The sequence below is a fragment of the Carassius carassius genome, chromosome 21 (genome assembly GCF_963082965.1).
Source record: "Carassius carassius chromosome 21, fCarCar2.1, whole genome shotgun sequence".
NCBI lineage: Eukaryota > Metazoa > Chordata > Actinopteri > Cypriniformes > Cyprinidae > Carassius > Carassius carassius.
This window is the reverse complement of record NC_081775.1, coordinates 16,894,890-16,914,741: the sequence shown is the minus strand read 5'-3', so window position 1 is coordinate 16,914,741 and position 19,852 is coordinate 16,894,890. Positions and strand designations below refer to the sequence as shown.

Below are 19,852 nucleotides of genomic sequence, written 5' to 3'. Positions count from 1 at the left end.
TAATGTGTAAGAATGAAGCAATCTGACATTAAATTTCGATCCATAACACAGTCCATTTCTGTAATGCGACACACAATAAAATTGTGCATAAACGAATATATATTTAGGCCTGTGGTAAATGTCCAGGCATGGAGTGCAGCACTTCAGTTATCTAATGAAGCTTCATATTTGTCTTATTTTAGCTGACTTAAGAACGCTACATTATTTCTGAGCAAATGGATGATTCTTGAGTTAGGGGAACATTTCTGTCTGTAGTTTTGAAGAAAAATACTCTAGTTTTAGATGGTGGGTTATAATGGATTTTATGGTGTCTCTTACTTTTTTTTATTTTTAAATGTGAAGGAATTGCCAGGATTTTGTCTGTCCAGACTTTTTAACTCCATAAAAAAAAATTCTGTAAAATTAATCTTTACACTTTCATGAAAATCCTGTTTTAATCCGTTTATTTTAATATGGATTTTCAAGGGTTATTGTTTTTAATTAATTACTGACCTCAGATACTTAATGAACTGCTGTCATTAAGCATTTGTGATTGAAATGTTACTGAGGTTAAATAATTGTAATAATAATAAATTAATTGACTTATTCATGTTGTATTGTAAGAGATTTCAAGAACCCAACAGTCCTTAATAAGAACAATATTTAAGTTAGTTGTGGGTGAGTGGAATATGATTTTGATTATCTTGTTTCTGTTTCTTCTTTTGTTTTTCCTCTAGTTTGGTTATTTTAATATATTAATGAGCCCCCCTGGAAGCTTTGCTGAGCCCCCTGGTTGAGTAATATATGATACAGTTTATAATAATTCAAAAAGAAAACTATTTATTTGTCTTTGTATCATATGTTGAAAGTAAATCGATTACTACATAACCTTTGTTAGGAAGTCCATGGCTTCCAAAAAGTCAACTGTCATTACCTTCACAATATCAGTAATCCACACCATCACACTTCCAGCCAAATTTTTCTTGAAATCCATTTTGGAGTTATAGGTCATGGTATGGATTCTTCACTATCCGTATTGCAGGATAAATGTTATAATGTAGCTGTAGTTTGATGTGGTCTAAGTGCTCCTAACAAAAAAGAATCATCAATATGTTTGTCCGTGTCCAGGATCCTGGAGCTTCAGCAGAATGGAGACATGGACATCCTGAAGCTGAAGTGGTGGCCGCGGGACAGTCCGTGTGACCTGTACTCTCCTGTGGGCACTCGAAAAAATGGCAGCGCCTTGGACATCCATAGCTTTGCTGGGGTCTTCTTTGTACTAGCAGCCGGTGTGGTGCTCTCCTGTCTTATTGCCACTGTGGAGACCTGGTGGACGCGAAGGAAGGGCTCCAGAGTGCCATCGAAGGAGGTGAGAGTCTTGACAGTTGATGTAGGGATGTGGTTGATCATAAACCTATATCATTAACAGAAGAGTGTGGGAGATTTTCCAACTGCCCAAGAACAGATCGGACCCAGTTGTTATTGAAATTCAAGTTCAGCAACATCCCTTTTAATTATCAACTTAAACAATAAGAAAGAACAATAAGGAAAAAAGGGCATAAAAATGAGCAGCATGACCAGTCTTATGATAATATGAGTTCATATCAAGTTAACGGCTGCTTGTATATATATATATATATATATATATATATATATATATATATATATATATATATATATATATATATATATATATATATATATATATAAATAAATGAAAGTATACAAAATATAATATAAAAATAATTAACAGTTATATCAATTAAATATAGATTTTAATATTAATTACTTTTATATTAACCTTGTGGCTATACAAATTTGTGGATAATGCAATAGATTTTATACTTTACTAATTAAAGATACTTAATCTTATTTGATAATTTTCTCTTTTATATGGTACTGTTTGGTTGCAAATGAAAAGATAATAATACGAAGAAAATTGCTACATTTGAAGCTGTTGAAAAATAGCTGTTATACCGGTGACCTCAAATCATTCTATAATATTTAGTTACAAAAGTTGCTCGGCCACGGTAACAATATAAAAGACGCAACTTAATACGTTTCTTCATCATTTTTAATTGTAAATAACATAACTCCTGATAGCCACACAGATGTAACGGTAAAGCAGAAATCTCTACTGGTTATATCATACCACCCAGCCTTGGGAGGATATTAACAACATCAACAAAACAGACAAGAGTTTAAAATGAGAAATAGTCAGCATTACAAACAGCAGAAAATGCACTTTTTAATTAATTTTTCTGATAACGCATTTAAACAAGTGAACCTCTCCAAAAAGAATTCAATGTGGTTCAATTGCCTGCCAAGCACATTAACTGTAATAGAGCTCTGCTGAGCAAAAAAATAATAATAAATAAGCAGGTGCTAGAAAATAAATGTGCTGATCAAAGCTGCATATATCTGGATAATTACTTTAAAACAAGGCTCTTATTTTTCTTTAATGTCCCATCCTTCAGTTTGTGAAGATCAGTTTAAATGTTTTTCTTGTTTTTACAACTGTTTGCCTATGGTTCTTTGGCATCCAGTTAACAATAATTAACAAATGAGCCCACACTCTGCAGTTAAATGCTTGCATTTTACATGAAAACACAAACATATGGCTGCAAATACACCTTTGTGATGTTGCTCTTGATGCATTTCTTTGATTTGATGAGTTTATAGCTCCTTGTTATCTTCTGCAGCTGTCATATTGTGGGTGTTTCCTTTCCTGATATCACATTCCCATCTCCCTCATTACTCCGACCGAGTCCCATCACCCACCCCCCAACATACACACCCGACCTCTCCTCGCAGCCCTCTGGTCCGTGTCATCAGACTCTCCACAGGCCAAAAAACACAGCATTTCATCTCCAGCGTTCCACCTGAAAAACAATCTCCGTAGTGCTTTTGATCAGTGGTCAGGGGCCTTTTCTTGTCTTCAGTCGTCCTGCCATGAAGCAGCTTTCATCTGTTAGGGGCAGCAGCAGGCCACTCATGACCCCACAGAGAGAGCCCCTCTCCTTCATCCCTGTTCCTCTGAAGGCCATTGTCCACTCGGGTCATCATTATGCTCTGGCATTAGTGTAACTCATCTGCTTCTTCCAGAAATGGCAGATGAACATTTTTAAACCTGTTGGTTTAACAGGATTCAGTGTAGGTTTAGTTTTTGATTACAGCATGCCACAAATAGCAGATTTAATTCATATAAGAATATGAATTACTAATTTTTACTCGCATATGAACAAGGTCCAAATTAACACTGAATTAAAATGGCTGGGGGAATTGTGACATTACATGGTTAAAATCGACTTGTAATAATGATAGTCTTACTTTTTTGTCCGTGAAAAATTTGCTTTCAGGGCATTTTTATCTAAAATATCCAAGAATGTTTTAATGTTTTAGAAAAAAAAAGTTTCTTAAGCTCACTATGGCTGCATTTATTTAAACAAAACTAAAGTAAAAAAAAAAAAAACTGTTTTCTATTTGAACATATTTTAAATTGGAATGTATTGCTGTGATGGCAAAGCTGAATATCCTGCAGCCATTACTTTCTTCAGTGTCACACGAAGTGTCAGAAATCATTCTAATATGCTGATTTTATGCTTAAGAAACATATAATTATTATCAAATTATATTTTTGTGGAAGCCATATTTTTTTCATGGTTCCCTGACGTATAGAAAGTTCAGAAAGTTCACAGCATTTATTAAATAGAATATAAATTAATATAAATATTTTGTAACATTACAAATATCTTGATTGCCACTCTTGATGACCTTAATGCATCTTAGATTATTACAATCATTAATTTCTTTCAGAAAATCATTTCTACCTGTATAATATGCATAATAATTCATATTCTTTTTGAATGATGCTGAACAATACATTACACTTTGTCCCAAATATACAATGCATAGAATTGGACCTTGTACTTTATATACTGTGAGTATGTTTAGTCAGTAATTATAGCCAACATAGGGGTGTAGTTGAAGATATAACACTGAGCACAGAGATGATTCTCTCTGAGGATTTTTCAAGTGGGGTGGAGTGCTTTGGCTCTGGTCACACTTGAACCCGCTCCTTTCTGCCCCAGTGGTTGGATCATGCTGAGTTGGGCTCATTCCTCGGAGCACTCTTCCAGATGGTTCCATCAGAGTAGAAGCTTGGCAGATCTTTACACAAATATTCACACTGACATGCTGATAAGCACGCATTTTAACACACACGGTTCAGCGAGCGACAAGTGTTCGTGCCAAAAGCAAACGAGACGAAACAAAACACTAAAAATTAGAACATATCACACAGAGTTTTATCAACATTCCTTTACTGCCTTTACTTATTTATTTTTTTCCAGTAAAATTATCTATGAATTAAGAAAAAATATATATATAATAAGATGTTATATAAGTTCATGAAAAATTTTTGAAATCTTATTTTAAAGATTAATTTAACTGGAAAACACTATTTGTTGTCATTTTCTGTCTGTTCTAATTGGCATTTTGGCACATCCTTAAAAACCATTCTTTCATCTTTCAGCATGATGCAACTTTCTGTTTAGTGTGTCGTAGTGTCTTGGTACTTCCTAATTCTTCCTGACTGCTGCTTCTTTTCTTTGTAATATTTCTTGACACCTGGCTAACACTGAGTTCATTACACATCAGAACAATAGAATGGCTTTGTGCTTGTGTACCTGTGTCTGACACACACACACACACATTGCATATGCCATGGTGTTAGTTTGTCCCTGTTTCCTCTGTTTCTCTGTGATCTCCCTGTCACGGTTCCTTCTGTGGTGTCGCAATTGATGTGAATTAATTTGATACGACAAGTTGTCAAAACAAGTTCAAACTCATAGTGATGAATTACGTATTGCAACCCGAATTTTTATAGTGCACCACCTGCCAATCCAGAGAGGACGAGCAGGCGGTCCAGAGAACCAGAGGTTTTGCTGTGTGAATAAGTCATTTCACATGCCAGGCTTTGTGTCCTAATCATTCCTGAATAACTAAATGATGAAAAGTTCTTCACATCAGATGTCTGCTGTGTCATTGATATTGTGGCTGTCTGGAGTCCTGCGGTGCCTCTACGTTTCTAGGCCACAGTATGAGGTCTGCATTCAAATACTGTTTTTCCATCTTAAAAGCAAGGAAAAAGGAATAATATATATGATGCCATTTTTTAATCCTATACAAAGGAGAAAATTTATTGAAATTATATTCATGGTGACTTTAAAAGTGAGTATTTGAAAGGCAGACCTCATGTAGCCGCATAATTACAGAGGCCGCCGAGCACCAAACAGCATTCTATGTCAGTCATTACTCTGAAAATGTTTGATTATTTTTCAGAAAATACCAAAAAGTCATGTTAATCTTCTGTCAAAGCCTGAAACAACTTTTATTTTGTTGATTTTGTTTTATAGATAAGTACTCTGTGTTGAGGGGTTAAAGCGGGCGTGGGAGAGAAATGCAAAATGCCATTTTTACCATCTCACACTTCCAGGTATCTGGCTCCTTGGACATAAAAAAAAAAAAAAAAAAAACAACGTCTGTGTGCTGACTGTTTGTTTGTTGTCTTTTTCTACTCATTCCCCCACCTCTCTGAAAACAACCTCTTTCCCATCCTCTCATCTGCCTGCGTCGTGTGTTTGGTCATACTTCTGTCCTTATCCACTCGCTCACAAACACGCATATAGACACAAGCAGACGGACCGTCTGTGAGGCAAGACGAGCCGTGTCATGAGCCGCAGACTGACATCATGCTCACGCTCAGGCCTTCCTCCAATCACCTGTCACCTGCATGCTGCGCCACACCCCTCGACTCCAAGCTGAGGCACACGTTCGCCATCCCGTCGCGAACTGTCTTCTGCCAGCACTGAGCTCTACACTCTTTCCGCACTTCTCCAAGTCTCAAGCCCATGTAGGTTATGAAATCGCCCTGGCACCAAATGTGCTACAATACGTTTTGTACGAACTTCAGCAGTTGAACATTTGCTGCTGAGTGAGAGTCCAGCAGGGTGCTACAAAGAAGGCCATCACCATTTATTTCCAGAAACCTTGAGATTTACAGTTACTTTGCTCTGGAATGCAATAATACAACAATAGCTGCATAGAGACTAGATAAAAAAATTGGCTAAAAGAATACAGAAATGACAGCGCAAACAGTTATTTGAGCTGTGTAGCTTTGGAGTGGAGCAACCCATATAAATAGCTTTTTCCCAGCAAGCTGGCATTTGCAAAACTTGTCAATAAATATTTAGACTGGTATTGCATAGCCAGATTAAGTGCCTAATTCAGTATTCAATCCCAGAATCCTAATACAGTCCATACATCCTGTAAGATGTCACTTAAAGCAGTGGTTCTCAAACGGGGGGCCACTAGGGGGCCCCAGCAAACTTCAAATGATGCATTTATATGTCTTAATAATACAATTTCTAAGATGTCTATATTTAAAATTGTAAGATTTGAAATCAAATCTTGTACTTAACTTCCTATAGGGCAGAAGAATCAATATATTTTAAAATATAAATATATTTTAAAGACAAATTTAAGTTCTTATCATTAATAATTAATGTATTGACAGACTTAGTTTATAAACAAGCACATTTATTATTTCAAAGGATATATTCACATATAAGTGTTTACATGCACCTTTAGTCAAACTAGAGCAATAATCAGACTTTTTAAAATGTAGTGTAAACTGAAATCATACCAGTCGGGCCTTTGTGAAGTCTAATAGATCTAGACTAATAGATCTCAATAATGTTGCCTAATTGTAGTTTTAGACAGCAATCTGTCTTTGCATTGTGTGCATGCTTCAGAAGACAAAGGTGATATGTGTGTACCTAATCCTTCAGATATTCAGTTACACATTGTGTCACATATAGTTGGACAGATGCCGAATGTAGCTCCATTATAACTGTGCTGAAAAGGTTGAGAACCATTGGTTTAAATATTTCACACTAGTGTCACATCCATATCTATAAATCTTAGAATAAAATGCCTTGGATTAGATTTATATTTGGATCAATCATAACCCGCCCCCCAAAAAAAAAAAAAAAAATTCTTCAAATCACAACAAAGCATTCCGAAAAGCACATGGTCCCTCGTTAGTTCAAGAAACCACCACAAATGTGTCCTGTCATGTAACAGCCTTCCCATAATCCTTGTTCCCTTCACTCCTACTCTCCTTTTATACTGCCTTCCTCCACCGTGGTGGTAGGACATGCACCTACGAGCTGTCCCCTAACCTCCCGCCCCCTTCGGCCCGTCCAGGTTTCCCCTCCGCCCCTCTTTACTCAGGGCTACGCTGCCTGCCGCTGGTGGCTGCAATCAACAAAGTGCATTAGGCTGGTCCAATCCAGAGGACATTTATCTCACTGCAGCCACAATGTCAGCCCACGTCACCCCGTGAGTGTTCTTTGTTTTAAGCAAGCCACATATTTTAGTGGTTATGTTAGTACTATAAACAAATATACAGTAGATCGACCCGTGGTTTCAGATGGCTTGAAAGTGGAAAGGTTTTGTAGACTGTATCTACATATCCAAAGATCCATGTGTCACACAATAGCATTAATGTTATTGATGGTTCTCAATAAGTCCAAGGACAGTACTAGTTAAGACTGATGTGTTTTCATTAACGTAGCTCAGTATGTTTCCCTTTTTGTACCTTCCTCCCTCCTGATTTTCTGTCATGCTAAACATGCAAACGCTAAAACCTCATCGGGTCTGCTAATTCTCCATTGACACCCACCTTCAACCTTCTTCTAAATGTTCTTGATGTTTCCATTCATTCCCAACCACATCCGAACACTTCCTTCCCATCTCACTGGCTCACCACCTCTTTCCTTTTCTCGCCTTTCTTTGCCTGCGTTTCCTCTTCCACCGACCATCCGTTTCCCTATTAACCTCTACGCGCCGTCCCGCTTCACTAACCCATCCCGCTGTATCTGCTTACGATTACACACCTTTTCTCTTCACTTTACACCTCTTTTCTCCTCTGATCCTGTAACAACCTTCGCTCCTCCTCCTGTTCTTCTCTCCTTCCTTATTTTCTTCCCGCACCCCTCCCCACTCCACTTTCCTCCTCCCGTTCTCCCCTCCTCTAGGACGATAAGGAGATCGACCTGGAGCACCTTCATCACCGGGTTAACAGCTTGTGCACGGAGGATGAGAGCCCCCACAAACAGTTCTCCACCTCCTCCATCGACCTGACACCCCTGGACATGGACTCCCTCCCGGCCACCCGGCAGGCCCTGGAGCAGATCAGCGACTTCCGCAACACGCACATCACCACCACCACCTTCATCCCCGAGCAGATCCAGACTCTCAGCCGCAGCCTGTCGGCCAAAGCGGCAGCCGGCTTCGCATTTGGCCCCGTGCAGGACCACCGGACTGGGGGGCCCTTCCGGCAGCGGGCTCCCAACGGCGGCTTCTTTCGCAGCCCCATCAAGACAATGTCCAGCATCCCGTATCAGCCCACCCCGGCCCCCAACTTTAGCTACGGCAATGACCCAGACAGGGGCACCTCCATATAGACTGCAGGGGTTCCTGGGCCTGTGAGTTGGAAACAAAAAATAGATATATGTAAATACAAATGTTCCTTTTCGGTTGTCGTTTTCTCTTGGCTTTGCTCTTCGCAATGGAGCTCGTTCGTCCCAACCGAACTCGCCGACAGGACGAGGATGGAATAAAATGATCTTTATTGTCGTTGTGGTTTGTTGGGAGATTTTCTCTGTGAACTAAATGAATTTGCCTTTTGTTTGCCACATTCGATTCAAATGTTGCAATGATAGTATGTTTACCGGTTTTTGGAATCTTTTTTTTTCCAAAAAAGACTCTGAAAAAAAAAAAAGACTCTGCCATGTGTTTCCCAGATCTGCAATAACTCAGTTTGGAAGAATCTTGTCAACTCATCGACTGAATTTTGCTTTTGGTTAACGATCAGTACTCCCTCTAGCTGACGCCTTCAACATGGCACTGCTAAACTGAGAGAACACAACCTGCTTCTCTGAAGCTTCACAGCGAGTGACTGTGTTTCTAAAGACCTCTCATCCTCTCTGCCATCTCCCTGAAGCTGAGATCTACTTTGAGTCTGGACACTCTATGGAAAAGACTCTAATCAACTTTAAAATACAAAAAAAAAAAAAAATTATAATAATAAAGTTATTATACTGTGGGGGGGGCAAATGCTACTAAATGTCTCTTACTGACTTTAAGTATAACGAATCTTTAATGCGTGGAATGTGTCTGGTCAGAGAGTTTTAACAACAACAACAAAAAAATGTGTTCAGAGCTGTCTGTAGTTTTAGTTTTCTCTTTTTTTGATGATTAGTTTTGAAATTCCTTCAGTGCCATCATCTTACATTGGTTTGCACCATTAAGTTTTTATTCACTTCTGTAGCCGTACTCCAGGATTCGACAAAAACATTCTGTAGAATAGCTTCATTGTTTATGCCACAATCTCGCGGCTGTGCATCATAGATTTTGGAAATCAAAGAGTGAGAGGGTTTTTAAAAGAAATTCTTAACATGAGCTTTTACTTTTTTTACTTTACTTTTCAAGTGTCAGCCCACAACCTGATACTATCTGAAAATGCTAATACGGTGGCGACTTTTGAGGGGTTATTTGAAATATATTTCTATTTAATTTCGTAAATGTTAAGGGGTACTATTTATCTAACTTTTTTAAAGTGCTAATTGTTTAAACAAGGCCATCGAGGTGTGGTGAGAGTTAAAAAAAAAACATTTCTGAGGACAGAAAACAATCCAATCCGTTTCACTAACATAAAATGTATTAATATTTACTAATGTTAGTCGTTTAGAATGAGCTTTCAGTTTGTTATCCTCTGACTAATTCGCAAATGTTGTGTGTAGAGAACAGCAACAGTGTTTTGACGCAAGCATTCTAGATGTACTTTTCTTAAGATACGATTACTGAAAGACTATAGGAGAAATTTTATTTAGTATCAGTTTAAAGATTTTTATTTAGAGTAAATGAAGAGACATTAAAGTGTATATTTTACATGCAGATAATTTTTTGTTGGATTTAAAGAAGATATAGAGTATAAATATCTGAGTCTGTTAAGCTCAGTTAGCCACTATCACATTACAAGAAGTTCTCCACGGTTTCTGACGGTCAGGCGTTCTCATTCAACTTCATTTCATTTTAATTTCCAAATCTGTCAAAAAGGAGGCAAGGTTTTTTTCCCGTAAAAGAAGCATGCTAAACCTGCTATGCCTGTAACATTTTTAATTTCATACATAGAATTGTACAGGATTACATCATTTTCAACTGATTATAATGTACAGTATTTAATATAGGCCTATTTTGTTGTATGTGTTGCATATTATTCAAATGGAACAAACTGAGGCCTCTGTTACAAGTGGCAAAGCTTTCTGTGTATAATTTGTCTAATAAACATGTTTTCTACAGTGGTTTTTGTTGTGTTGTCTGTATGATCAAAAATGGCAAACAGACACAATAATGCCCCAAACGAATGTGAAGGGTAACACTTTCTGTTTTGTCCCTTCCACCTCAGGATAAGCTCGTGAAGTTCTTTGAACACAGTGAAGGTTGTGGTCAAAGGTTAGCCACTGTTGGCTTTTGGCTTTGTGAACTTCATGCTCTACATGTTAAAGTGAAAGGCACCACAGCATTTCAAGTCATGCTCTAGTGACTGAAGAGTTTGTCACCACGAGTTTAACCCTGAACCTGTCATGTTCCAGATGCATTAGGCCAAGTTCTTGTACATGAGTCTGTTTATGCTGTGTAATGTATGTAATGTGTATGGGTCGTAAAGTTGCCTGCTACACTTTTGACCAAACTCTGATACACCAGAAGGGTTTTTTATTTATTTATTTTTCTTTCTTTTTTTTTCTTTTTAAACGATCAAAAGTTTACACTTACCGCACATTGCATAGCACCCATTGAGGCTGACATGCAGATAGTTGCCCTCTGTAGCTCTTATAAGGACTAATATACAATCCCAAATGGCAGACATTTTCTGCATGAAAACAGCAGATTAATTAATAATCAAATAGAAAAAGGTTATAATTTCTCTCCGATTAAAGTTGTAGCAAAATGGCTGTTTGTATTTTGATAACTAAGGGCTAAGGCTCAAGTTCTGAAGAAAATAAACACTTGATCTACGGTAAGTGCGTTGCAAGTCCACTAGATGTCGCCTTTGAGGCTGTTCAGTTTCCCACAGCTGTAAAGAGACCAATACTAGAGTGTGCACCTGTTCTGCTATTTAGAAAATCAGAGATCTTATTTGTTTCAGGTTTCGTGTATGGAAAACATTACATCAAATTAAACGCATGTAAATATACAAGCTTGCTTTAAACCGTAACATCAGGAGGTTTATATAATGGATGATAAAAGAAAATTCTAATTTAATTATTAAATTTAATATAAATTATTACTTTTATCTATGTAAATATTTGTTACATAGATTTAAAAAAAAATAAAAGAAATATGTTATTTAAGATATATTTAATGAATGGAGTAGCTGTGAAATGCATTATTAGGCTACTAATAATAATACTAGGTGTGTTGAGGAGCCCTGTGATGTGTTTTATCGACTTTTATCAAGCACGCGATATCTCTGGGTTTCCCGGGAGACAGGAATGAAAAAGGCAGCACGTAGACTCGATCGCGGTGGAAGCCCCCATCGAGACACATTTTGTGTCCTTTTTCCAAAGAGTTCTTCAGGCGTGTCGAATGGAACATTGAATCTCTATTGTCCCTGGGACACTTTAATAATCGACGGCAGCAATCTCAACCTGTTGTTTGCTTTAGGACCTATTCCAAGACACACAAGCCGCCTGGATGAGGCTCCAGTTGGGGTGAGCTCAGGCGCCAGTCCGCAAGCCTCTGCGCTCTATGAATTCATGAATAAATGTAAAAAGATTAATGTGAAGTTTTTAATGCCAGAAAACAGGAATTAAGGTCCTGTGCATCACTGCCTTACATAAGTAATAATTGTTTTAGTGGCTAACTAGTGAACGCTGCTGTAGCGCGTGTCAAAAAGTTTTGCACACGTTGCTGTCTGCAGATTTTCCACATTATAACTAATTAACTTCTAATATTGATGCCTTTTCTTATAGTTTCAGGCTTTTTAAATGCCTAACTAGCTGAATCAATGTATTTTATCATACGTATTATATATTATATATATATATATATATATATATATATATATATATATATATATATATATATATATATATATATATATATATATATATATATATATATATATATATATTATACAGTAAAAATCAAAGTGTCATCTGTAATCCTGAAAAGGGCGTCATCATCATCAACATTTATTATTATGATTAATGATAATAATGATTTTTTTTTTTTTTTTTCATTGTCTTACTGCCATTTTTGCACTTGCTCTCTTTCTAAAGCTCGTGACAGCAATGGACTGTCGCGCCTCCAGATCAAGTGTCTGATCTTTGGGAAGCTCTTTTGCTGAAAGGGCGTTCCTTAAATCCGATCAAAAGTTTTTGAACTTGTTCAAAAAGAAAACGAAACTCAATCTGGTATTAACACTCATTTTTGAATGCGTTTATCTCTGCATTAATAAATCAGTGAATTAATGTTATTTATTTAATGTCCATGCTACGCAGCTTTTTTTTTCAATAGAGAAGTATATATTTGTTTTTTTATGTGTATTTCTATTATTATGTTACACTATATGTAGCCTACGATTGTCAGATGATACGATTACGTAAACTAAGAAATAAATGATAAATTCCTAAATTAATAAAACATTATTTTAAATAGGCCTATATGTAGTTAATTTTCTTAGACAAAGAGGTTTAGGGCAAATGGCGCTAAATTCAGCTGTTCACGAGCACTTAATGGACACAATCAGATTCAAAGCACGGTGTTCTCAAATAAACAGTTTTGATAACCCCTTTCACTTCATGTGAGACAGTCGGGACCAGGGTTTTTTTTTTTTTTTACTGTTGCACTTTGTAGACAAGCCCCGGTTTCACAGGCAAGGATTAAATCTAATCCCAGACTAAATTGTAAATCTGAGCTGTTCCAACTAAAAGAAACTTGCATTGACTGATCTTAAAATATGTGCCTTTGTGCTTTTGTTTTGTCTCAAGATGCACACCAATAAGGTTTTTTTTTTCCTAAGGTACGTTTATAAAAACTACTTAAATGTCCTAATTGACCTATTGCCTAATCCTGTTTTAACCTAAACCCTCTCTATGAAACCAGGCCTAGATCTAATTTCCTAAACATAGCGTGTGAGGAGGCTTTCCACAAAACTTTATTCAGTCTCTAAGTTTCTGAGTGCGTCCTGTGGGACGACCCACTGTGATAATAATTCTCTAGTTAAACAGGTTTGGAGCGCAACATAACCACAAAAAAAAGTTTGGCCATAATAAACTCTCTCGGGCTTACTATTTCTCATTGGTCGCCTACACGCGCCTGCCCCGCGTGCTCTTATTGGTCAAAGCGCCACGCGACCATCTTGAGAAGGGGGGCTCCCTGGCGCGTGCCGCTTTTAAAACCGATGAGTCGCCCTGAGACATCAGTAGCCTAAAGAAATCACCTTCACCACGGGTGTAAGAAGAGAAATCCTCCACGGCAAAAATCCAGTTCTCTTAACCATAGCCACCAACTTTCCTGCAAAAAGCACAAAACAACAACATGGATGGAATGAACGTGGACGGCGTAAGCACGGATACAAGGGAGGGGGCTCAACTCGACTTCCAACATCCGAACCTGGGGCGGGGGGAGCAACGCGAGTACCCACCAGCTTTGGCACTCATGGCCAGCAGTGACCCACGCGCCTGGCTGGCTCCCGTGCAGGCTGGCACCTGCGCGGCACACGTTGAATACCTGCTGCACTCGCCCGGCTCGAGCGCGGAAGGCGTGTCCTCTGCCTCCAACTTCAGGAAGAGCAGTAAGAGTCCTGTCAAAGTACGCGAGCTCTGCCGGCTTAAAGGGGCTGTGGCTGCAGATGAGGGCAGACAGCGGGCTCCATCCAGCAAAGCGACCAACGTCGTGCAAAAACAGAGGCGCATGGCTGCCAATGCCCGGGAGAGGCGAAGGATGCACGGATTGAACCACGCGTTCGACAAGCTGCGCAGCGTCATCCCAGCCTTCGACAATGACAAGAAGCTCTCCAAATATGAAACCCTACAGATGGCCCAGATCTACATCAACGCCCTGTCCGACTTGCTTCAGGGCCCCTGTGCTAAAGCCGACCAGCCAAACTGCGACCTGCTGCCTGCCAACGTGTTCGAGGAGGACCACTCTCCCAGAGGATCGCCGAGCGTTTGCCGGAGAGGCGCGGGTTACCCGTACCAGTACGAGGACGCATCTTTCGCCTCTTTCGTGGAGCAAGACCTCCAGTCGTTCTCTGAAACGAGCAAGTTCGGTTCAGAGGCCAGCAAGGACTCGCCTCGGTCGAACCGGAGCGACGGAGAGTTTTCCCCTCACTCGCACTTCAGCGACTCGGACGAAATGCACTTGGAGATGCAGAGCGAGGACGAGCTGTCGGAACTGAAACTGCCCAAGCACCGCGCTTTTTAGAAAACACACCAACCGGACTGTCCATCAATCGTGTCAATCGCATATTTGGGCTTTTTAATAGGCGGCTTTATTTATCCATTTGCTGTATGATCTTTTGATAATGAAGTTGATGTTGTGTCTGACGCCAATAGATTTAGTTGCCTTCTCGTGACATTGACCAGACCCCTACGCCATGTGAACTGCCGCGTGCAGCAGTGCCATGGGCTCGAATGTCATGCATAAAACTGTCTTCCGTGAACTGTTTTGACACGTCATTGTCATAGGCCTGTTTTCATAGATATGATTGATTTTGAACCCTCTAAGAATTTGCAACTTCTAAAGTTTACGTGCACTTTAAAAACGGGCCATAGGCTTGAGAAACACTGTTTTGTCATGGAACAAGAAATGTTGTGTTTATGTAGAAGTAATGCCAATTTGATGAATATATTTAAGATTTTGTACATCCGTTCGTTTTTAATATTTGATTTAACTGCAAAGATGTTGTGTTCTGCTTCTGTAGCTGAAGTAAGCTATTTATTTCCATTTGCCTTGTCATTTTTTGCGTTAAATGAGCAGTTTTGTTACTCGTATGTTTTGTTTTATTGTAGAAATAAAAAATGATTTAGAAATTAACATGGTTATGTCTCGTGTGATTGTCGTTATACATTTTTCATTGCAATTTTGTCAAATAACTTTTCTAGAATCTAGATTTTTTTTTTTAATAAAGAAAATCCTAATATGTGGGAACCAGCTTTATCTAATGCAATTTAATTTTAATTAAGTTTAGCCCTTAACATGAACTTATAGGTGTGAGACATTTTATGGTTGTAAATTATATGACAAGATCGAATAAATTTTTTTATATTCTTTTTTTCCGTACTGTAGCCTATACAATTTTCTATCAAAACGTAGGGTGATCTTGTCTGTGACATACAAAACAATCCTTTATTTTTAAGTGTGAACTTTAGTCAAGTAACCTACAGTGCACCGTTTAAAGAAAAAAAGGGTGTTTTCGTAGCGATGCCAAAGAAATATATATTATTTTTTTTATTTTTTTGTTCAATGAACAGTTCCTAGAAAAACCCGTTTTTCTTAATGTGAAAAATATTTGTATAATGTAAAAATACCCTTTCTCCCCACTATAAACCTTTTGTGGAATGAAAAGGCTCCATGGATGTTAAATTATATTCATGGAACCATCAATGTCAATAAACCTTTTTGACCATCTTCTTTTAAGAAACACTTTCTTAAGTTGGTTATTTGGACAAAAAAGCTCTTAATTTAACATTACGGGATCCTTGGGTATGTGTATGGTTTCTGGTTATTTTATATAGCCTATAATTAGAGATCAAAGTTATTTTTGGAACTTAAGATTCTATGGCAGCAGACAGCAACACAATGTTGGCTATAATAAAAACATTTAATTTGATATAATATTTCATTTTATTTACTCAAAAATCTGGAAAATCAGATCATCAAATCAATGCACTAAACAGTCAGTGATACATTTAATTTAAAAAAAGTACAAAAAATAAATAAAAATTATTCATCATTATTCATTCATTAAAAAAAATTATTCATCTCGCCGTCACCTATATGTTTAGCTACATGTCAGTTCAGCATATTTGTATTATTATTTAGCCTGTTCATAAGTCTGTTTTAAAACCTTTGAAGTTTTACTTAGCTGTCAAATAGCTAAACTGCAAACGCTTTATTTAGGCTATATTACAAATATTGCTCCTGTTTCACTTCTGTTAGTGAGAAAACGTATTTTAACGAATTTCTTATGATTTGATTCCAATAAAGCGAAAAACCTGCAATTTTAGAAGACGCAGGCATGTTAAGAAAACTTTATTTAGCTGTTCGTTCTACACTTGTTTCTTATCTTTAAGTCATATCTTAGTCTCATTGTTAATATTTTCTTTTAGTCAGAGTTTGGAAGCACTTCTCTAAAGGCGTTTAGCACATACGTTAAGGTTTTCTTTATGTGGTTCATATGTATGCTGGTATGCTGCCAACTGCCCCTGTGCCAACTGTCAGCTTCTCTGCCCTCAAGCCATGACAAACATCATGAATCATTTCATTTTGCGTATGAATTGGATTTAATAGTTTTCTTATCTATCATCAGTCTCGTGTTTATTGAAGGAATTGTCTTAAATGTAATTGAAGCGTTATTAACTTTTACAAAATTGTTGGCCGACCCGTGGCAGGGGGTGTTGGGTGTCCTCCTGGAAGCGCGCGCTGTCAGCTGGTGAGCGCAACGAGTGGAGTCCCACAGGACCTGACTCGAGAGACTATACACTCCCTCCGTGAGTCTGCCACACACGCGCACACACACCCGCCAGCACGCACCAAAGTAAACACGCGCACTCGTTTTTCCAAGACTAAAAGGTGGCCTAAAATAGCCTTCCTTTGTTGTTGTTGTTGAAAATAAAACTGAAATAATTAAATACCTCTAAAATACATGTTTTGAATAAACATTTTTGCCTTTTTCTTTTCCAGAACATCTCCAAAAATTAGGTTTAATCAATATAAAAACCTTATTTACCGCTAAATTATTATGCATATTACAAAAAAGAGTTGATGTATTCGATTTAATAGAGTAGCTTTATTCTTTAAACACTTTTCAACAACGATAAAAGCTACAGAGAAAGTTCCCTTTAGGAATAGAAAGAGATCAGTTATTTTGCAAAACTTTTTTGTCCGCACCCTTCGAAGACTTCACTGGAATTGCTCAGAATTATTAATGAAAGTGGGTTTCTATGTACCTGCTTTTTTGTGTCTCCACCCCTGAGTTTAACCAATCACTTGCCATGGGTCTGCGAACCCTATCCAGATTAACATCGAGAATAATAGGCAATATCATGCACACGTTCAGCACGCTAAATTATTCACAACATTCTCCATAATACCTTTATCTTCCAGTGAACCGCGCGACCATCTGTGCCGTCCTGTTACATGCGACCCTCAAACGACAAACGCGCTCAAATTTCGCGACCACGCGCCAGTAAATAGGGAGTAGTGACGTCTACCAAACTAAACTAGCTGAAAAGTTTATCACCTGCACTTATAGTCTCATTTAGTGTGGTTATTCTTAAAATGTGTTTTCCTAAGTTTGTATCTCTCGCCTTTCACGGTATTTTACAACGGAGACTAACTGTTTCCGTTAAGTAGCACTTAGATCGGTTATTAAGGCATGGTTACATGAGCTGTCAGGTCCAGTCGTGCTCAACTAATTCCAATGCGTTGACCGATATGTCCAGTTTGTCTCCTCAACACAAAAATAGCTTAGAAAATGCTATGAAAACATACTGGTATACTTGGTAGCTATACTGCGCGACTCGCATGCGGAGCCTTAGCTATCATATACAAACCAAATCTCATTAAAATCTATAAAACTATTTTATTCTATTTTGTATTTAATTTTATGTAATTCTGGAGTAGGCTATTTCTTTTTAAGCTAGAAGCCTGGGACCGAAGTTTCATGTTTTTTGTTGTTGTTGTTGTTTTGTTTTGTTTTTTTAATTTGATATGCGAATTTGGCTAGTCTGTATCAACAATATCCTTAAAAGAGTAAGGTTATGCAATGATTATATGGTGCCCATGGTATAAAACATATTTTGCTTGATTTAATACAGAAAACAAATAATAAAATAAAACTTTCATTGTGCTACAAAGACGAGAAAAGAAAATTACGTTTTGAAAAATGATTTAGCATTTTTTTAATTTTCGTGTTTTAAGTGGATACTTAGCTAACTGTCAGTTGACCCCGCGTGCCCTTATTACCGCATCAGGGCAACTGAACTGATCTGATATCAACCTGTGGCCCCATGGGTCTTTTTTTCCTGCTTATTAAGTATTCCTGACAGCAGCTGGGAAACTGCCTGCGTTGAGGTTTCACATCTCATTAAGTATTGAGGTAGAGCGTAGAAGGAAAAACATAAACAAACACTCTCTCCCTTTTGCAATGCGCGGGCTCGTAGAATCTGAGAGGCTCGTGCGCAATGGTGCTATCGTGCTATCTCCTTTCAACTTCATGCTATAACTTACAAATCCAACAAATTTGTTGAGTAAAGATTCCGAAATAGTTATGGTATGTTAACATAATGTGTCTCATTTAATAACTTTATTAATATGTTGTGTATGCAGAAAAAGTTGGTTCTTTCCCAACTTCACACTATTGGCTCAAACCTGATTGTTAGGCATTCCACTGTTGTTGTTTGACAGTAAAAACATAGGACAGTAGATCAGTTTTGTATGCATTCCAATGCTGTTAATTTTTTTTCTCTGTCCATTTCTTCCTGGTGTGGTTGTGTTTGAGGTGGTGAACGAATTCGCATACATAGCCTACAGAACAGGTAAAGTGTTATAAGTGCGTAAACAATGTAAACTGCCAGCAGAGCACATGCTCATTCCTGTGCTTAGTTGAAAAGTGAGGTTCCTAAATTTCATTGAAGATAAGGGGAGTGGGTGGAGCCAAGGAAAGGGCTCGGACTCTCTGGGGACATTGGAACAAAAGCTAAAACTGGGCCGTACTTTCCATCTGCTTCGAGACTGTAGCAACAACCACAGAGCAAGACAGAAAAAGAGAGAGAGGGCATGTGGGGGTGAAGTGCACAAGGCATTCAAAAGAGAGGAAAAGAGAAGTGCAGAAATGGATGATAACTGGAGAAAAATCCACTGTTATAGTGCAGACAGAGAATCATTCTCAGCTATGTAAGCACTGATCTGAAAGACTTGTGCCAGGTAACTGTTACCCATCCAGGTATTGTCGAAAGAGCATTGGGATGTCAGCTTTTGGAGACAACGCTTTGAAATATTAATGTCAAGTAATGTATTATAGGCCTTTGTTGACACATACGCATACACCTGTGCATGTAGCACAACTACGTGGTTTACAAAGCTTTGTAGTGTTTTAAAAAAGATTGTTATCTAAGCAAGGGAGGAAAATAATAGAAAACGTCACATGAGCCTCTGAATAAAAGGTATGAATAATGCATAGGCTTCCTGTGAATACTAGTCTGCAGTCTCTGAAGATGCATATCAATGTAACCCAGATAGCCAGGATTATTCTTGTGAAATCATAGATAATGTTATCCATGAATGCTCTTAACTTGCAAAACAGGGAAAAAAAGATTTTTAAACAGTTTGGAAAAAAATTGGGAACACTGAAGTATCTGTTGAACATAATCTTCGGTCACTTTTGACTCAAGAATTGTACAATTTTAAATAAAAAAAATTGTAGCTTCATCGAAATGGTACAAAACGAAGTGACTTTTATGGTACTTGATATTATGAACACACACAAATAATTGAGGCATCATTTGAAAAATCT

General features: G+C 37.9%; 2 protein-coding genes across 7 annotated transcripts in view; both read left to right on the top strand.

Moving 5' to 3' along the window:
* grid2 (glutamate receptor, ionotropic, delta 2) overlaps window positions 1-10,409 on the top strand; it is a 443,770-nt gene extending 433,361 nt beyond the window's left edge. For 3 of the 6 annotated variants that reach the window (XM_059503539.1, XM_059503542.1, XM_059503540.1), the window contains 2 exons: window positions 1,108-1,348; window positions 8,082-10,409. In XM_059503539.1, the coding sequence (XP_059359522.1) occupies window positions 1,108-1,348; window positions 8,082-8,510 (670 nt within the window). In that variant the 3' untranslated portion in view covers window positions 8,511-10,409. Of the gene's footprint in view, window positions 1-1,107; window positions 1,349-5,396; window positions 5,477-5,669; window positions 5,894-8,081 lie in introns of those variants that run through there. The other 3 variants (XR_009422772.1, XR_009422773.1, XM_059503541.1) reach the window with 3 other exon arrangements.
* A 3,041-nt stretch (window positions 10,410-13,450) lies between these two features.
* On the top strand, window positions 13,451-15,129 carry atoh1a (atonal bHLH transcription factor 1a). Its single transcript, XM_059502781.1, has one exon. The coding sequence runs from the start codon at window positions 13,651-13,653 to the stop codon at window positions 14,536-14,538; it is 888 nt and encodes a 295-aa protein (XP_059358764.1). The 5' UTR covers window positions 13,451-13,650; the 3' UTR covers window positions 14,539-15,129.
* The last annotated feature ends 4,723 nt before the right edge of the window (window positions 15,130-19,852 follow it).